At 42.7% G+C, this 17,544-nt stretch overlaps 1 protein-coding gene across 7 annotated transcripts in view; it reads left to right on the top strand.

The window, feature by feature from the left end:
• ASTN2 (astrotactin 2) overlaps positions 1 to 17,544 on the top strand; it is a 959,402-nt gene that overhangs the window by 198,902 nt on the left and 742,956 nt on the right. For all 7 annotated transcript variants that reach the window (XM_074395240.1, XM_074395241.1, XM_003925189.4 and 4 more), the window contains one exon: positions 2,914 to 3,298. In XM_074395240.1, coding sequence (XP_074251341.1) covers positions 2,914 to 3,298 — 385 coding nt within the window. The remainder of the gene's footprint in view (positions 1 to 2,913; positions 3,299 to 17,544) is intronic.

Here is a 17,544-nt window from a genome sequence, read left to right as displayed (position 1 = left end):
GCAGTGGAACCTGAATAAAACCATGTCAGTCTGATGCCAGCTCTTAGCCATTTACTGCTGGAAGGCTCTCAAGGCAAAGGATGTGGCTCCTTTCCTTCCAGGAGCTTCTGGTGTGGATGTATGAACTGATGCAGACGGCAGGGGCTACAAGGGAGGGGTCACTGGGATATAAGGGGGGAAGGAAGGGGCAGTAGTAGTTGCAGGTGGATGGGTTAGTTAGGCCTCATCTTTCCTAGGTCAGCATTGGTCCTGGAATCTGACCACAGAATCCAACAACCGTAATCAGGATGTACTGAGTGGGGCGAGGCATGAAGGCTCAGGAACCAGGCAAGGCCTTGGCCTCGTAGTGAAGGAAATGGAGACCAAGGGTGGGATCAGGCAAGGAGATTCCCCCAGGGACATCAATGGGCCAGAATGAAAAGGTTTTCTGAAGAGAAGATGCTCCCATTGCACATCTGGAGGCTGGATTTGAAAATAATACTTTCCTTTTCCTTTTTCATGAGCCCTCACCACCCTTCCTCCTTCTCCCTCTCTCTCTCTTTAGTCGGTGAGAATCGCTGTCCAGTAACCAAGGGCTGTGAAATGGAGAGCTGGGGTCCGGTCGTAGCTCCACCACGTCCTGGCCCTTTGAATCCAGCTGCACCTGGAATTAAACCCTGACTGTGTGACTTCAAGCTAGTTACTCAACTTCTCTGAATCGCCTTTACCTCATCTATACAGCAGAAGCTAATTTCTATCGCATAGTCTTGTCTTGATGGTTAAATAAAATAGCATTCAGTAAAGGTGGCAAGGAAGGGTCAGTCCTTGTGTTTATCAAAGATTAGTGTTTGCCCTGGCCCTTTTCTCTCTTCACTCTCCCTCTCTATTACCTCTCTCTTCTTCACTCTTCCTCACTTTCTCCCTGTCCTTCTTTTCTTATTTCTGATACACAAAAAAATTGCAGACAAATAATATCACATCACACATAATTTTGTGACACAGAGCAATCACTATCATATGTTCTGCGGAGGAAATAAAGATCCATTGTTGTTTTCTAAGGTAGTATATACATAATCACCTCTGGTATACACATGCATGTACACATATATTTAATAGATTCTATACACACACACACACACACACACACACATACACACAAATACACATACTTATTACTTTGTTTGGTTTGTGCATTTGTTTTTATGTTATGACATCCAGAAAAAACTTTCTTGAAAAATCCAAAGTAGCTCACTGCCGAACTCAAGGCAGGGCATGGGCCCCTGTTCCAGAGCTATCAGCCACACCTGCATACCTGGCCACAACTTCTTAGTTCTCTTATTCACCCAGTCCCCCCACCCCTGTGGAGGTGCTAAATGTCAGCATAGTGAGCTGAGATCTTGCAAATACAACATGCCAGTTTTCTAATATCAAATACAGTTAGAAGGATGACTGAGTCATTTCAGCAGACAGTGTTCTTCTTAGCCTAAACAAATATCTTTAACAGCAGTCACCCCAAGACAATGTATTCACAGTTAACATCTGTCATCTTTGTTAGATGCTGTACAGATAGTTGTCACAAATTGTCCCTGCCTTCAGTGAGACCATAGTCAAGGAGAGGCCATCAACTATACAGGTGGAATTGAAAGAATATAGGCTCTAGAGTTAAAAAGCAAAACGAAACAAAATAAACACACAAATAGTGAGGTCCAGATATTACTCTGCCACTTGCTGTCTGTGTTTCTGGGTCTCTTGGTTTTTTTGAAGCCCCTCTCAATATAACAAGGGTGATTTCCTCCTGATTCTAGGGATTGCATGGCAGGCGCTCACAAACTATCTCCCAATCTCCCAAACATGAAGCAGAGTATAAAGTGAAGAAAAGCAAGAGAGTGATGAGGGCCTACCCATCAGAGGAGAGGTTTCTGGCACAGAACAATTGAGGGGAGGTCTGGAGAATGCAAACCTTCCACTTCAAGCTCACGACAGGTGTTATGGGGATTACAGACGTGTTTTGAAAATACCTCTGCCCTTAAGGAACTCACAGACCAGGGTATTTCATGAATCATATGAAGATGTAAGATGAAGATGTATCTGACATGAATCATGTAAGACGTGTGTATTAACATATTAGCTTATTTCATATTAATATATGATATGAAGACTCAAACATTTAGGAGTTGGGTGTATCAAGGGAAAAAAAATATATATATATATATGTATATATATACCAGTTGGCCTTTGAATTCTGATTAAAGGAGCCCTAGAAAAGTGCATTTTCACTCACTGATTTACCAAGTATTTCTTAAGGACCTATTTTGTCCCAGTTCCCTCGTTGAGATTCGAAAATTTAAAGACTAGTGTTTCTGAAAAATACAGACTATGCAGGAATTATGTTTGATTTAATAATGCTATCTTATATTTGCAGCAAGATGTAAGAAAGTCTACTACTGTCTCTTGAGCCGTCAGTTAATTCATTCTAGAGATGAGGAAGCAAGGTCAGAGGAGCGCAGGCTTTGGATTGCTCAGTTGGTGGGAGGTGGAGTCTGGATTCAGACATTCACATGTGTGAAGCTGCAGCCCTGACCCTTCCTGACACTGAGCCATCTGGATTGCCGTGACATGATCATCATCCATCTGATTTGCTTCCTATGGCAACCTTGTGAAGAAGGAAGGGCAGGGAATCACTCATACTTTATACCGATGGAAAGCAAGGCTCAGAGAAGTCAAGAAGTTTGCCCAGGGTAGCACAGTTTGTTGGTGAAAAAGCCAGGTTTGGAAACAATGTCTCTCTAGCTTAAGAACCATGGCTGGTGGTTCCCCGGGCGCTAACAGCCAAACCCAGGAACCCTGGCAGAGTGTAGTGGACAAGAAAATCCCCTGTGGCCCTTGAGTCCAAAGAACAGTGGCCCACTTGCGTGTCCTTCCTTCCTGCTCCAGGGTGGCCTCATCGCGCTGTTGCTGCTGCTGCTGGTGTTCACCGTGGCACTGTATGCCCAGCGACGTTGGCAGAAGCGTCGCCGCATCCCCCAGAAGAGTGCAAGCACGGAAGCCACTCATGAGATCCACTACATCCCATCTGTGCTGCTGGGTCCTCAGGCCCGGGAGAGCTTCCGTTCTTCCCGGCTGCAAACCCACAACTCCGTCATCGGCGTGCCCATCCGGGAGACTCCCATCCTGGATGACTATGACTGTGAGGAGGACGAGGAGCCACCTAGGCGGGCCAACCATGTCTCCCGCGAGGATGAGTTTGGCAGCCAGGTGACCCACACTCTGGACAGTCTGGGACGTCCAGGGGAAGAGAAGGTGGACTTTGAGAAGAAAGGTGAGTCCTCCATGTCACAGCCCATTTTCCAGGGGGCATTTTGAAAAGATGGGAAGAGGTGCAGAAGCTGGGCAGTTGGGGACCACGGGCAGTGTTTTCTGGGATAAGCCACTTTGGATTTATGGCTTTGGATTTCTGCTGGGTTATCAAGTTTTTGTCCTTTCTGATCCTTCAGTAGTGATGGGAGAATAAAAGAGCATCAGTAGTCTCGGAATTGGAGTTGTGAGGAGCCTCAGAGGGTATGCAGTACAGTATCTCTCCAGTGTCTCTTGATTACCTCCCTTGACAGCCTTCTCACTACTCAGAAAAAAAAGGCCATCTCATCCCCCACACCGTTACTGACTATTAGAGGGTTTCTTTTCATGCCAGCTCGAAATCTGTGTTCATGGCCCTCCATGTCCAAAAGGAAAGTGATGTTATTTTGCCAGATCAGTTCTTGGGAAATTTGACAACAAAAATAAAAGAGCCTGTATATTTTAACCAACTCCAGTTTTTTCAAATAGTCTCATATGAAGGAATTTTCCAATATTTCACCTTCCTGGTCACTGCCTTCTAGACAGAAATTCTGACTTTTCACACCCTGGGCCATAAAACCTGAACTGACACTCTTCTTCTTCAAGGTGGGAATGAGCCAGGGCTGAGAAAAATAGGATTTTTGCCTCCCTCTTGCCAACTGGTATACTTCTGTTGATGCAGCTTGAGATCACATATGTTTGCTAGAGTTATTGGGGGCTCCTATTAGACATCTTTTATCTTCTTTACACTGACAGATAATGTTTGTACATATTCATGGAGTGTATCATGATGTTTTTATCCATATAATATATGATGATCAGATCAGGGAAATTAGTATATCAATCATCTTAAATATTGATCATTTCTTTGTATTGGCAATGTTCAATATGCTCCTAGTTATTTGAAACTGTTTATTACATTAATAAGTATGATCATCTTTAAACGGTATAGAACACTAGAAATTCTTATTCCTATCTAGCTGTAATTTTATTTTTTAGCTAAATTTCTCCCTATTCCTCTCTCCCCTCTACCTTTCCCAGCTTCTAATATCCTCTGTATCCCACTAGTAGCCTCTAGCATTCTTTTACTTCTATGAGATCAATTATTTTCAACTTCCAAATACGAGTAAGAACATGTGGCATTTAACTTTCTGTTCCTGACTTATTTCACTTAACATAATGTTCTCCACTTCCATCCAGGTTACCATGAATGAAAGGATTTCATTCTTATTTATGGCTGAATTATATTCCATTGTGTATATATACCACATTTTCTTATCTAGTAATCTGTTGTTGGACACCTAGGTTGATTCCATACCTTGACTATTGTGGATAATCTTGCAGTAAGCATGCAGATGCAGATGTCTCTTCAATAACGTGATTTCCTTTCATTTGGATAAATGCCAAGTTACGGGATTGCTAGATATATGGTAGTTCTTTTTGTAGTTTTTAGAGGACCTTCCAAACTGTTCTACATAGTGACTGTACTAGTTTACATTCCCATGAACAGTGTATAAGATTTTTCTTTTCTCTGCCTTCTCACCAGCGTTTTTTATTTTTGACATTTTCATAATAGCTTCTAAATGAGGTAAGATTATCCCTCATTGTGGTTTTGATTTGCATTTACCTGATAATTACTAATGATGAACATGTTTTCATATATTTATTGGTAACTTGTATGTCTGTTGAGAAATTTCCATTCAGATCATTTGTCCATTTTTTAATTAGATTGGAGGGTTTTTTTTTTTTTCTGTTGGAATGTTTGAGTTTCTTGTATATTCTGGATATTAATACCCTATTGGATAAGGAGTTTGTGGATATTTTATCCCATTCTGTAGGTTTTCTTTTCACTCTGTTTCCTTTGCTGTGCAGAAGATTTTTAGTTTGATAGATAATCTTGTCTACTTCTTTTTTTTTTTTTTTGGTCTGTGCTTTTAAGGGCTTATTTATAAAATCATTTCTTAAACCAATGTCTTGAAGTGTTTCACCTATGTTTTCTTCTAGTATGTTTATCATTTCAGATCTCACATTTAAGTCTTTGATCCATTGTGAATTAATTTTTAATAGGATGAAAGGTGGGGGTCTAGTTTCATTCTTCTGTATATGCACATCCAGTTTTCTCAGCATGATTTACTAGAGTGACTACCATTTCCCCACTAAGTGTTTTTGGGACCTTTGTAAAAAGTCAGGAGGATAAATTTCTGGGTTCTATACTCTGTTTCATTCATCTATGTGGTCTGTTTTTATGCCAGTACCATACTGTTTTGGTTACTACAGCTTTGTAGTGCATTTTGAGGTCTGAAAGTGTGATGCTTCCACTTTGTTATTTTTTTCCTCAAGATTGCATTGGCTATTTGGGGTCTTCTCTGGTTCCATACATTTTTTTTTTCTGTGAAGAATATCATTGGTATTTTGATAGGAATTACATTGAATTTAAGATTTCTTTGGATTAATTTTCATTTTAACAATATTAATTCTTCTGACACATGAGCATGGGATGTCTTTTCATTTATTTGTATTCTCTTCAATTTCTTTCATCAGTGTTTTATTCTTTTTCTTGTAGAGATCTTTCACCTCTTTGGTTACATTGATTTCTACATATTTTACTGTATTGTTTTATAGCTACTGTAGATAGGATTTATTTCCTGGATTCTTTTTCAGCTACTTTGTTTAAGTAGAGAAGTGCTTCTAATTTTTATATGTTGATTTTGCATCCTATAATTTTACTGAATTCTTTTATCAGTTTGTTATTAGTCTGTTTTCACACTGCTATAAAGAACTACCTGAGGCTGGGTAATGTATAAGGAAAAGAAGTGTAATTGACACAGAGGTCTGCAAGTTTTACAGGAGGCATGGTTGGGGAGGCCTAAGGAAACTTAGAATCATAGTAAAAGAGTGAAGGGGAAGCAAGCACTTTCTTCACAAGGCAGAGCAGGAAAGAGAGAGCAAAGGGAGAAGTGCTAAACACTTAAACAACCAGATCTTGTGATAATTCACTCACTATCATAATAACAGCAAAGGGGAAATTCACCCCATGACCCAATCACCTCCCACCACCAGTTCCCTCCCTCAACATTGGGGATTGTAATTCAACATGAGATTTGTGTGAAGACACAGATCCAAACCGTATCACATTTCTGAGACCTTTTGGTAGAGTCTTTAGGTTTTTCCATGAAAAAGATAAGATAATTTGACTTTCTCCTTTCCAATTTGGATGCTCATTATTTCTTTCTGTTGCCTAACTGTTCTGTTTAGGACTTCTAATACTGCATTTGACAAGAATGACTAGAGTGGGCATTTTTGTCTTGTTTGCTAAGATGTTAGCTGTGGATTTGTCATATATAGCATTTATTATGTTGAGGCACTTTCCTTCTGTAACAAAGTTATTATGAGTTTTTATCACAAGGAGATACTTAATGTATCAAAACCTTTTTTTGCTTTGAGATAATCATATGGTTTTTGTCTATCATTCAATTGATTGGCCTTCATTCTATTGATGTGAAATATGTTTATTGATTTGCGTATGTTAAACTATCCTTGCATGCCTGGGATAAATACTGCTTGATTGTGGTGTATTTTTGACATGTTGGATTCAGGACCTTTTCTGGACATTGATGTCCATCTCTCTTCCAAGACGTGAGGATTTTTTAACGCTATTCTTTCATTAAATATATTTTAATTACCTTTTCCCTTCACTTTTTCTTCTGAAACACCCCTAATGTAAGTATTTTTCACTTACTCATGTCCCATGAGGCTTTCTTTTTTCTTTGTATTATTTACTTTTTCTTTTCTTTACTTTTGACTGCTTGTGTTATTTCAAAATATCTGACTTCTGGTTTAGATTTTTTTTCTTTTCTGTTTGGCCTAGTCTGTTGTTGAAGCTCTTGATTCAATTTTTTATTTCCTTCATAGAATTCTTTAGCTCTTGGTTCCTGTTTGGTTCTTTTATTATGGCATCTCTCTCTTTGTTGAATGTGTCATGTAAATTAATAATCATTTTCTTGATGTTGTTAAATTCGCTATCTTATATCTCACTGAGTTTATTTAAAATTATTATTTGAATATTTTGGCATTTCATATGTTTTCTTATGATCAGGGTCTGCTACTAGAAAATTATTGTTTACAGTGACATGTTTCCTTGATTTTTCATGTTTGATGTGTCCCTATGTTGACATCTAAGCATTTGGTAGAAAAGTTATTACTTCTAATCTTTCGAGTAGATTTTATAGGTAAAGACTTGTTTGTATAAATTGTTCTTGGGGTGTCAATTTGGTGTGGTGTGTTTTCTTGGATTTTAGATAGATGCAGTACTATAGTTTCTGTGTAGTTAATTTGACTACAATTTTACATTAGCGATATTTGTAAGTTACTCAGTGGCCTCGGCTGAGAGAGTTTGCAGTGATAGTGGTGCAGCTTTGCTAGGATTGGGCTCACTGGGCTATTTCTCAGATCAGAGGGATATTAATGCACACAGTGGGTAAACCAACTTGGGGTCTGGTTCTCTGAGACTGGGCCACGGGGCTATTCCTCTGGCCAGGAACAAGGGCATGTGGTTACTCAGCTGGGCTGGTGGTGTGCCTGCCAGGAGCTGCTCAAAGTGATGTTTCTCAGGTTCAGAATGTGGGAGTAGAGCTTTTCAGCTGGCCTGGGGATGTTTCTCCCAGGAGGAATTGATAGGGATGTTTCTTAAGGCTAGAACATGAGCTTAAGTTTGCTCAGTTGGTCTGGGTGTGTATCTACCAGGAGCTGCCTTTGAGATTGTTTCTTAGGCCTGCTATGTGATTGTATGGCTGCTTGGCTGGCCTGAGAATGTGTCCTAGGGGGACAAGCCACAGGGCCATTTCTCCAGCTTCAGACATGGGCATGCAGTGGCTTGACCAGCCTGAGTGGGCATGACTACCATGGGTGGACTGTTTCTCAGGCCCATGACATAGCTGAGCAGTTGGTTCTCTGGTTTGGGGTGTTTCTGTGGGTGGTGGCCCACAGGACTCTTTTTTGGGCATGAGACATGGCCATATAGCGGCTCATACAACCTGTGAGCAAGTATGCTAGGGTGGCCCAAGGGGCTGTTTCTCAGGTCTGGGTTATAAGGACAAGGCTGCTTGGCTGGCTCAGGCATGTGCCCACCAGGAGCAGCCTGCAGGGCTGTTTCAGGCCTGGTATGTAAGTGCACAGCTGCTTGGCCAGCCCAGGGAATGTCCAGGAGGAGTGGCTCATGGGGCTGTTAAGGTTTAGGACATGGGCTCTTGGCTCCTTGGCTGTTTCGGTGGTATGCCTAGCAGGGGTGTCCTGTGGGATGGTTTCTCTGGCTCTTCTCTGGGGCACAGAACTAGTAGGCAGGCCAGGGGTGTATCAGTAATGGTGGGAGAACTCTGGAACTATTTCTCAGGTCCTGGGCATGGGTATGCAGCCATTCTGCTGGCCTGGGTTCAGCTGCTTCGAGACTCACAGGCTTCTCCCACTTGTGGGTGAGTGAACAGTGGTTTAGCTGGCTCAAGGCAGGATAACTGTGGGTGGGACTGGTACACTGTTTCTCTGGCTGCAAGTAGGGTGGTGGGGGTTGGTTTTTCTACTCTGTAGGACAAGAGTCACAGCCAGTTTTAGGCCCAAGCTCTGTAAAGCTGGGGTTGTGACATTCAGTCACCCCTGTGAACTAGGGGTAATACAGATAGAGCCCCATTGCTGGAGAAGTGCCATGGCTATTGGCCCTCAAAGCAGGGCACACTCCTGAGGTGTGTAATGTGCTGCAGCAGCTTGGAGCACGGGGTGGGTGGAGGTGAGAAATACACATGCTGTGCTTCTAATCCAGGACAGTGCAGCTGCAGAAATTCTTGGTGGCTCTTTAAACTAGGCTCAGGGCTTGTGAGGACTATGGAATTCTCCTGTAGTAAGGACTGTAGGTGTTTGTGGTAGCAGTGGGGGTGGATAGAGATCTTCTGCTTATCTTTTCCCCATAGTGAGAAGTTTCTCCTGACTGTAGGCAGATCTAATCCAGGCCAGGGAGATGGTGCTTCGGAGGCTAGGTGCCGCCACGTTGCCCTCCTGGCCTTCCAGTCACCACAGATGCTTCTCCACTCTATTGCTGCATTTCAATGCTCTGCCTTCAATGACACTCCAGTCAAATTCCAGCTGTTGATTCATTGCCTTGGCCCTTTCTTGTTGGAATATGAATGCCAGGTGTCTCTAATCAGCCATCTTGCTGACATCACTCCCCTCATATTGGACTTTTTGATGACTAATACCTCTTGCTCCTTTTCGCATATGTTGCTGAAAAGACCCATTTCTTTTGTTTTTTGGAGGACAATTGATTTTTTGGACAGAAGCACAGGATGTGCTTACATTTGTCTTTATTGCCTATGGTTGCAGCTTGTTTACAGGTAATTTAGCTATTTTCCTTTAGACGAATGCTACCAAAGCACAGTTCTTTATCTCTTCATTCCTTGTGAGGCTGGTGACAATAATGGGTAAAAGCTTTGGGCGGAAGATCCCAGTTCAGACACTGACCACTACTTTTGAGAACCTAGAGGAACCCTCGTTTTTTAGTTTGGCCCATTCCCTGGAGCTCTGGGTTCTACATTCTTCTTTTCTACTCCTAAGATTCTCCTCTGAGACCCATCTTTCCATGATGCTCAGTGGACAAACAGGAACAGTGGGGGCTTTTTAAAAAGGAGGTTTGTTTCTTTGTTTTTAAGCCTGGAAACTCAGGGAGAAACTAGAATGGTACAGTAGATGAGAGTAAAGATTTTGAAGTCATCTGGACCTGGGTTCAAATTTCTCCTCATTTACTTATAGTGTGATCTTGGGAAAATGGGAATGTAACCCTCTTGGCCTCAGTTTTCACCTTGAATGGTTAAAGGGAGGATTATATCTAAAAATATGTGTAACATACCTACCCCATGGCTTGGCACATGGCAAGTGTTGAACCCTAAGATCTGTATGTGTAGAACTTCGTTCTTCAGTTTCACCTGGGCTTCTGAGATTCTCTTAAATCTAGCTGTAACATTTATCTCCAGCTTTCCTTCAAGTTCTAGCCACCATGATATGCTCACTGCTCTGGAATGCTTTGAATGTTCTTCTTGTCCACCATAGTCTCTTCTGTGTTTGAACTGCTGGCTTGTTGACACTATCCCCAATTGTTTGCCTTCTCAAGTGTTACTTATCTTTTTCATGTGATTTCCCATCTTGCAACAAGGACAGCCTGCATTTATTTTATTTCTTTACATCCTGTAATTTCCAGCACAGCGCCTCCCACATAGACATTGCCCATTGAAGGTCAGGCAATAAATATGGCCTTGAAAGGGTAAGGATGTTCATTTGGAGGTAATAGCAGCAGGCCAAAACCTCATTCTTCCTTTGTCTGAAAGAAAATCACTTAGATAAAGCAGAAACCATCTTCCTGTATTTTTCAGTTTTGGCTTTTGCAGCATAACTCCTTGAGCCTTGCTGTTCTTATATGGAAACTGTTTTTTTTTTTTTTTTTTTTTTAAAAAAAAACAAAAAAAACAAAAAAAAAACAGCGGGTCTGTCCAAGTCATAGACTTGCTGTGGGTATCCAATGATAAATGATCTGCAAACATTGGAGGAGTTTTCCTAGCCCCTAATCAGTTCCTGTATCAGTTATCTTCCTCAACCCAACCTAGATGAGTAATCTACTTCCTCTTCCAGCTCCTAAAGCGGATTGTAATTACTTTGAACCGACCAATTCCCACACTGTACAAAAATAATCAGTTTCTCTTTCTGTCTCCTAAGCTAGACTTAGAGACCTTTGAGAGCGAGTACATTGTCCTGTATCTTTATTTTTGCAGCGTCCAGCATGGTGGTTAACACTTAGTAGGCATAGTGGCTAACACGTAGTAGGCACTGAGAATGTCTGTTGGTTATGGCTAAGTGATTGATTGATCAGTCAGTTGATCAATCAAAATAAATCAACGTGGCCGGGTTGGTGGCTCATGCCTGTAATCTCAGCACTTTGGGAGGCTGAGGCAGGTGGATCACATGAGGCCAGGCATTTGAGACCAGCCTGGCCAAAATGGCAAAACGCTGTCTCTACTAAAATGATAAAAATTAGCCAGGTGTGGTGGTACTCATCTGTATTTCCAGCTACTCAGGAGCCTGAGGCACAAGAATCACTTAAACCTGGGAGACAGAGGTTGGAGGTTGCAATGAGCCAAGATCACGCCACTGTACTCCAGCCTGGACGACAAAGCGAGATTTTGTCTCAAAAACAAACAAAAAAAAAGACATAAATCAAAACATTGATTAGATTCTAGAATGCTCAGTTCCAGGCTTCAAGCTCTCTCAGTTTTATCAAGTCTGGGGACCCTAGAAAGCAAAAGGTTCGCAGAGGCTATTGGTGGTGATGAGCAGAACCCAGAAGGGAAGAGAGCAACCACTGGTTGAAGATGGAAACCCAGGAGGGATCATTGATGCCAGACAAGTGACTGACAAGGAGAAGTATCAAGAAGTAGCAGATACAAGCAGCTTCTCTCTCCTAACACCCACACCCAGCACCTGTGCACACTTCCTCCACTAGGCTTCAGAGAGAAAACAGCAAACATCTCCAAAGTGGGGAAATCAGGTGGAAGAAGGGGGGTTACTGCCAATGATCTTGTTTGATCCACCCTCCTTCCTTCCCTCCCTCCCTCCTTCCCTTCCTCCCTCCCTCTCTCCCTCCCTCCTTCCCTTCCTCCCTCCCTTCTTTCCTTCCTTTCCCCAGCTGGAATGCAACACATTATGATAATAGAGTCTACACTCACCAGGCAGAATGCAACAGAAATTGAGTTTCCTATCCAGTATCACTAGCTATTTGACTTTGGTTAAGTCACATACTCTTTTCCTATCAAAGGGGCATGCTACCAGTATTTTCCCTTGCAGTGTGATTGGGAAGCTTAAATGAGATAACACATGGAAAGTGTCTGGTGCACAGTAAATGTTCCATATTGACGTCAATATCAATATTGATGATATTGTTATTTTTATCATCAGTCTTCACAGTGGTTACACTGAGCCAGACATCATCATAGACTCTAGGATTAGAGGTGAGGAAAGCAGAACTTCTGCCCTTAAAGAAAAATCAGGAGTTTTCCTGGGAGATAAATTTTGGTTGGGGAGGGAGGGTAGGAAACTTAAGCCAGAGCTTGAATGGTGTCCTGAATCTCTGTGCCACACAGCAGAGATGTGGCTGGGCTGAGGTGGAAGCCCAGCTCTTTGATACCAAGCCTCAGCCTCCTCACCAGAAGGAACCCTCTTTTTCTATGTAGAATCCTTGTATTAGATAACTGCCATGCGTGCTCAGAATGGGTCACACAGCATCATGTTGATGGCTTATTTTACTGTGTGTTGGTGCCGCACTTCCAGGTCCCGCACTCCTTGAAGAGAACAGTCTTGCCATTTCAGGTGCTGTACTTCTTAGCTGCCTACAAACTCTGAGTTTATTATCAAAGTTGGGTGTAAGTATATGGTTAATGCACAACAGAGACACCACTGAGGGAAGAATTGTGCTGGATCCAGAGCATGGACAGCTAACTCCGTAGAAGCGGGGGAAGGTGCTCTTGGCCTTCTGTCTCTGATAGGGTGCTCCAGAGGCTTCACACCTTCAGACCTACCACCCACATAGCTGAAAGATGACTTTTCTCCTTGTATTTTCTTTCAAGCAAAACTCTTTGCAAACATTAACAAAACCAGGCTCTTAGGCTCTGAACTGCCAACACTATCACTGAGGACAGCACAGGAGGTATAGAAGGAGAATAGGTGATGGATGCATGAGAAATCAGGCAGCCTGGTGGAGTGGAGGAGGGAAGATTTGGACTTGCATCCTGCTCCTTGGTTCACCAGCAATGAGACCTAAGGCAAACCTGTTAACCACTCTGTGTCTTCGTGTCTTTACATCATCTATTTTCAATGGACCAAAGTGATTTCACTTTTAATGTTTTCTTTTAAGTAAATTTTAAAACACACCACGGTATGAAATAGTACAAAATGCTTTGTTTAATGCTGTATCCCGGCTACTCTTAGACGAAGTAAGAGCAGGGAAGGAAGAAACATAGGCCAAAAAAAAAAAAAAAAAAAAAAAATGACATACGCTTCCTGACTCCAGGCAGGAGACTGGTCACTTGTTTATGAGGAGGCAGGTGCTGGGGGCTCTCCCTGCAGCAGTATTGCTCCTGAATACTTGGTCTTCCTTGCTTGGAAAGAAGAGGGTCAATTCCATTGACACATTACAAAGGATCTAACATTAGCAACTCAGACCAGATGTATGCTTTGTTGCCTGAGACGGCCTTTGAGAGAAACCCATCCTCCTCTCTTTTATAGGGTGATCACGACACAGTCATGAGGTTTGTCAAGAGTGGGAAAGTATTCAGAGGCTGTGAAGTGCGTATAAAAGATCCTATAGCCCTTTTGAAATTATGTTTCCCCGGGCTAATCTCACCTGCGCATTTCATAATTGGGATTTGCCTTTAAATTCAAACTGCTTCATCACACTTGAGTTCTGTCAACCTGCTTTTCAGTTTGGACCTAATAGAGTCTGGAGACTGAAATTAGAAAGTCTGATTTTACAAAAGGGCAACAGGTTGGGGTCCCAGATCGCAAGGGTACTGTACTGAGCAGGGCTGACATTCAACTGATACATACTGGTGTTGCCATATCCTTTGTTAAATACTGAACTTCTGTCTGTGTCAGTTGGTAAGTAGTTCATTGCCCCGAGCACCTGAGTGCCACCTCCTGCTGCCTGGCCAGCAGATGCCTTCCCAAGCAGTCTCCCAATCTTCCCACAGCTCAGCAACATGGTGGCTTTAGGATCCTCCTCCAGCACGGTGGCTGGCATGCTTTCTGGTTACTGCTTGTGACTTAGACATTTTCAGGCATTTTGAATATCACCTCTGATAATCACCTTAACAAATTGCTGATAATTTAATTGTGTTAATTTGTGACTGCTGTGTTCAGCCTATAACAGAAACTCAATACATTTTAATTCCAATTTTCTTTATCCCTTCTTAAATTTATGTTTCCCTTCCCTGAATATTATGCAAGGGAGCATAAGAAAATTAAAATAACAAATGTATTCCTTTATTGGGGGATGGGGTGGGAGATGGACAAATGGATATTGAGTTCTTAAAATTTGGTTTTATTATGATGAAAGAAATGGATGCTCTTTCTGATAGAAGGAAGCAAGGACAGAAGAAGGTAGGGAGAATAGTGATTGGAAAAGAGGGAAGCAGGAAAAGGGAACGAGTGAGAGAAAGAATAAAGAAGTCTGGGGAGAGGGGCAAAGATGGACAACTGGAAGCAGCAGCCCTCAGAGACTCTCATAAAAAAAAAACACATAAGTGTGTGGATCCTTCACCGGCAACCAAAATACCCAGGTTCTCTCATCAAAATTGACTAGAAGGCTGACGTGACGCACACAGAGAAGGAAGAGCAGTGTGGCATGGCTGCCCACCTGAGAGCCACGTGGGGAAGGGGAACCTCCTCCCCCAAGCCAAGGGAGGTGGTGAGTGAGCCTGCTACTCAGCCAGGGAAACTGTGCTTTTTCCATGGAACTCTGCGGCTCACAGATTGGGAGATACCACTTGTGAACTCACGCCACTGGGGCCTAGTGTCCCAACTCCGGAACACGCAGGTGCTTACAGCCTCTCAGCCGGAATCTGCTTAAGCCTACTGAACTCCTGTAGAAAGGGGCGGCCAGCATGAGGGCTGCCTGCTGTCTAAGCTTTTTTAGTTCCTTGGGAGAGGGGCAGCAGCCAGCGCTGAGACTGGCAACTGCCTAACACTCTAAGCTCCCTGGGTAGGGAAAGGGTGGCACCCATCTTTATCTCTGCAGGCTGGGCCGTTCCCCTGCTGGATCCAAGGAGGCTGGACAGCTTGGTCCCAAGACCTGTTCACACAGCCCAACACACTGGCCGTGGCAGTAGGAGGCCAGAGTGCCTCTTCAGGTCTAACCCTGAACCATCTTTCCTGAGTGGGTGGGGCTTCCCTGCAGGATGTCTAATAACTCTAGTCAGAGGCTCTGAGACAGAATTTGGATCTCCCTGGACATCAAACCCTGGGAAGAGGGGTGGCTGCAATCTCTGAGGACCAGCAAACCTAGCCAATCCTCCTGGTAGTTCTGAGGAATCCAGGCAGCCCAGACGAGTGGATTTCCCTCCAGTGAAACACACACTCTCCACCAAGGGACAAAGTGCATAATTAAATGAGTCCTGCTCCAACTGGGTGAGACCCTCCAACAGGGGTTGTGAGACACCCTGTATGGGAATGATCCTATTGGCATCAGGTTGGTGTTCCTCAAGGTCAGAGGTCCCAGAAGTAGGAGCAGGCACCCATCTTTGCTGCTTTCCAGCCTCCTTGAGTGACATCTCCGAACACAGGAATGAATGAATGGGGCCTAAAGTGAATTCCCAGCAAACTGCAGCAGCCCTGCAAAAGAGGGACCTTACTAGTGAAGGAAAAACAAGCAGAAAGCAACAACAACAACAAAACACCCCACAAATTCACATCCAAAGGTCGGCAGCCTAAAAGACCAAAACTAGACAAACTCATGAAGATAAGAAAGAATCAATGAAAAAAAAAAAACAACTGAAAATCCAAAAGGCTAGAGTGCCTCTTCTCTTCCAAATGATCACCACATCTCTCCATTGAGGATCCAGAACTGGACAGAGGATCAAATGGATGAATTGACAGAGTAGGCTTCAGAGGATGGATAATAAAAAACCACGATGAGGTAAAGGAGCATGTTCTAACCCAGTGCAAAGAAGCTAAGAACCTTGATAAAAAGTTAGAGTAATTGCTAACTAGAGTAACTAGTTTAGAGAGGAACATAAACAACCTGATGGAGCTGAAAAACACAGCACAAGAACTTCATAATGCATACCCAAGTATCAACAGCTGAATCAACGAAGCAGAAAAAAAGGATACCAGAGTTTGAAGACAATCTTACTGAAATGAGACATACAGACAAGAATAGAGATAAAATAACCACAAAGAATGAAGCCTGCAAGGAATCGGGGACTTCATAAAAAGATCGAACCTGTAATTGATTGGAGTACCAGAAGGAGACAGGGAGAATGGAAACAAGTTGGAAAACACACTTCCGGATATTATTCAGGAGAACTTCTCCAATCTAGCAAGACATGCTAACATGCAAATTCAGGAAATACAAGGAACACCATTAAGATACTCCATGAGAAGATCAACCCCAAGACACATATCATCAGATTCTTCAAGGTTGAAATGAAGCAAAAACTGTTAAGGGCAGCCAGAGAGAAAGGCCAGGTCACCTACAAAGGAAAGCCCATCATAATAACAGCAGACCTCTCAGCAGATACTCTACAAGCCGGAAGAGATTGGGAGCCAATATTCAACATTCTTAAAGAAAAGATTTTGCAACCCAGAATTTCATATCCAGCCAAACAAGCTTCATAAGCAAAGGAGAAAGAAAATTCTTTCCAGACAAGCAACTGCTGAGAGACTTTGTTACCACCAGGCCTGCCCTGCAAGAGTGCCTGAAAGAAGCACTAAATATGGAAAGGAAAAACTGGTACCAGCCACTGCAAAGCAAACCAAAATACAAAAACCAATGACACTATGAAGGAACTGCATCAACTAGTGTGCAAAATAACCAAATAACATCATGATGACAAGATCAAATTCACACGTAACAATACTAACTCAATGTAAATGGGCAAAATGCCCCAATTAAAAGACACAGACTGGCACATTGGATAAGGAGTCAAAACCCATCCATGTGCTGTATTCAGGAGACCCATCTCACATGCAGAGAGACACACAGGCTCAAAATAAAGGGATAGAGGACTATTTACCAAGCAAATGGAAAGCAAAGAAAAAAAGCAGTGTTGCATTCCTAATCTCTGACAAAACAGACTTTAAACCAACAAACATCAAAAAAGACAAAGAAGGGCATTACCTAATGGTAAAGGAAATAATTCAACAAGAAGACCTAACTATTCTGAATCTATATGCACCCAATACAGGAGCACCCAGATTCATAAAACAAGTTCTTAGAGACCTACAAAGAGACTTAGACTCCCACACAATAATGGTGGTAGAATTTAACACACTACTATCAGTGTTAGATCAACAAGACAGAATTTTTTTTGGAGACGGAGTTTCGCTCTTGTTACCCAGGCTGGAGTGCAATGGCGCGATCTTGGCTCACCGCAACCTCCGCCTCCTGGGCTCAGGCAATTCTCCTGCCTCAGCCTCCTAAGTAGCTGG

This window comes from Saimiri boliviensis, chromosome 2 (genome assembly GCF_048565385.1).
Source record: "Saimiri boliviensis isolate mSaiBol1 chromosome 2, mSaiBol1.pri, whole genome shotgun sequence".
Lineage (NCBI taxonomy): Eukaryota > Metazoa > Chordata > Mammalia > Primates > Cebidae > Saimiri > Saimiri boliviensis.
Note: the sequence above shows the minus strand (reverse complement) of the source record. Positions and strands in the feature narration are given on the sequence as shown.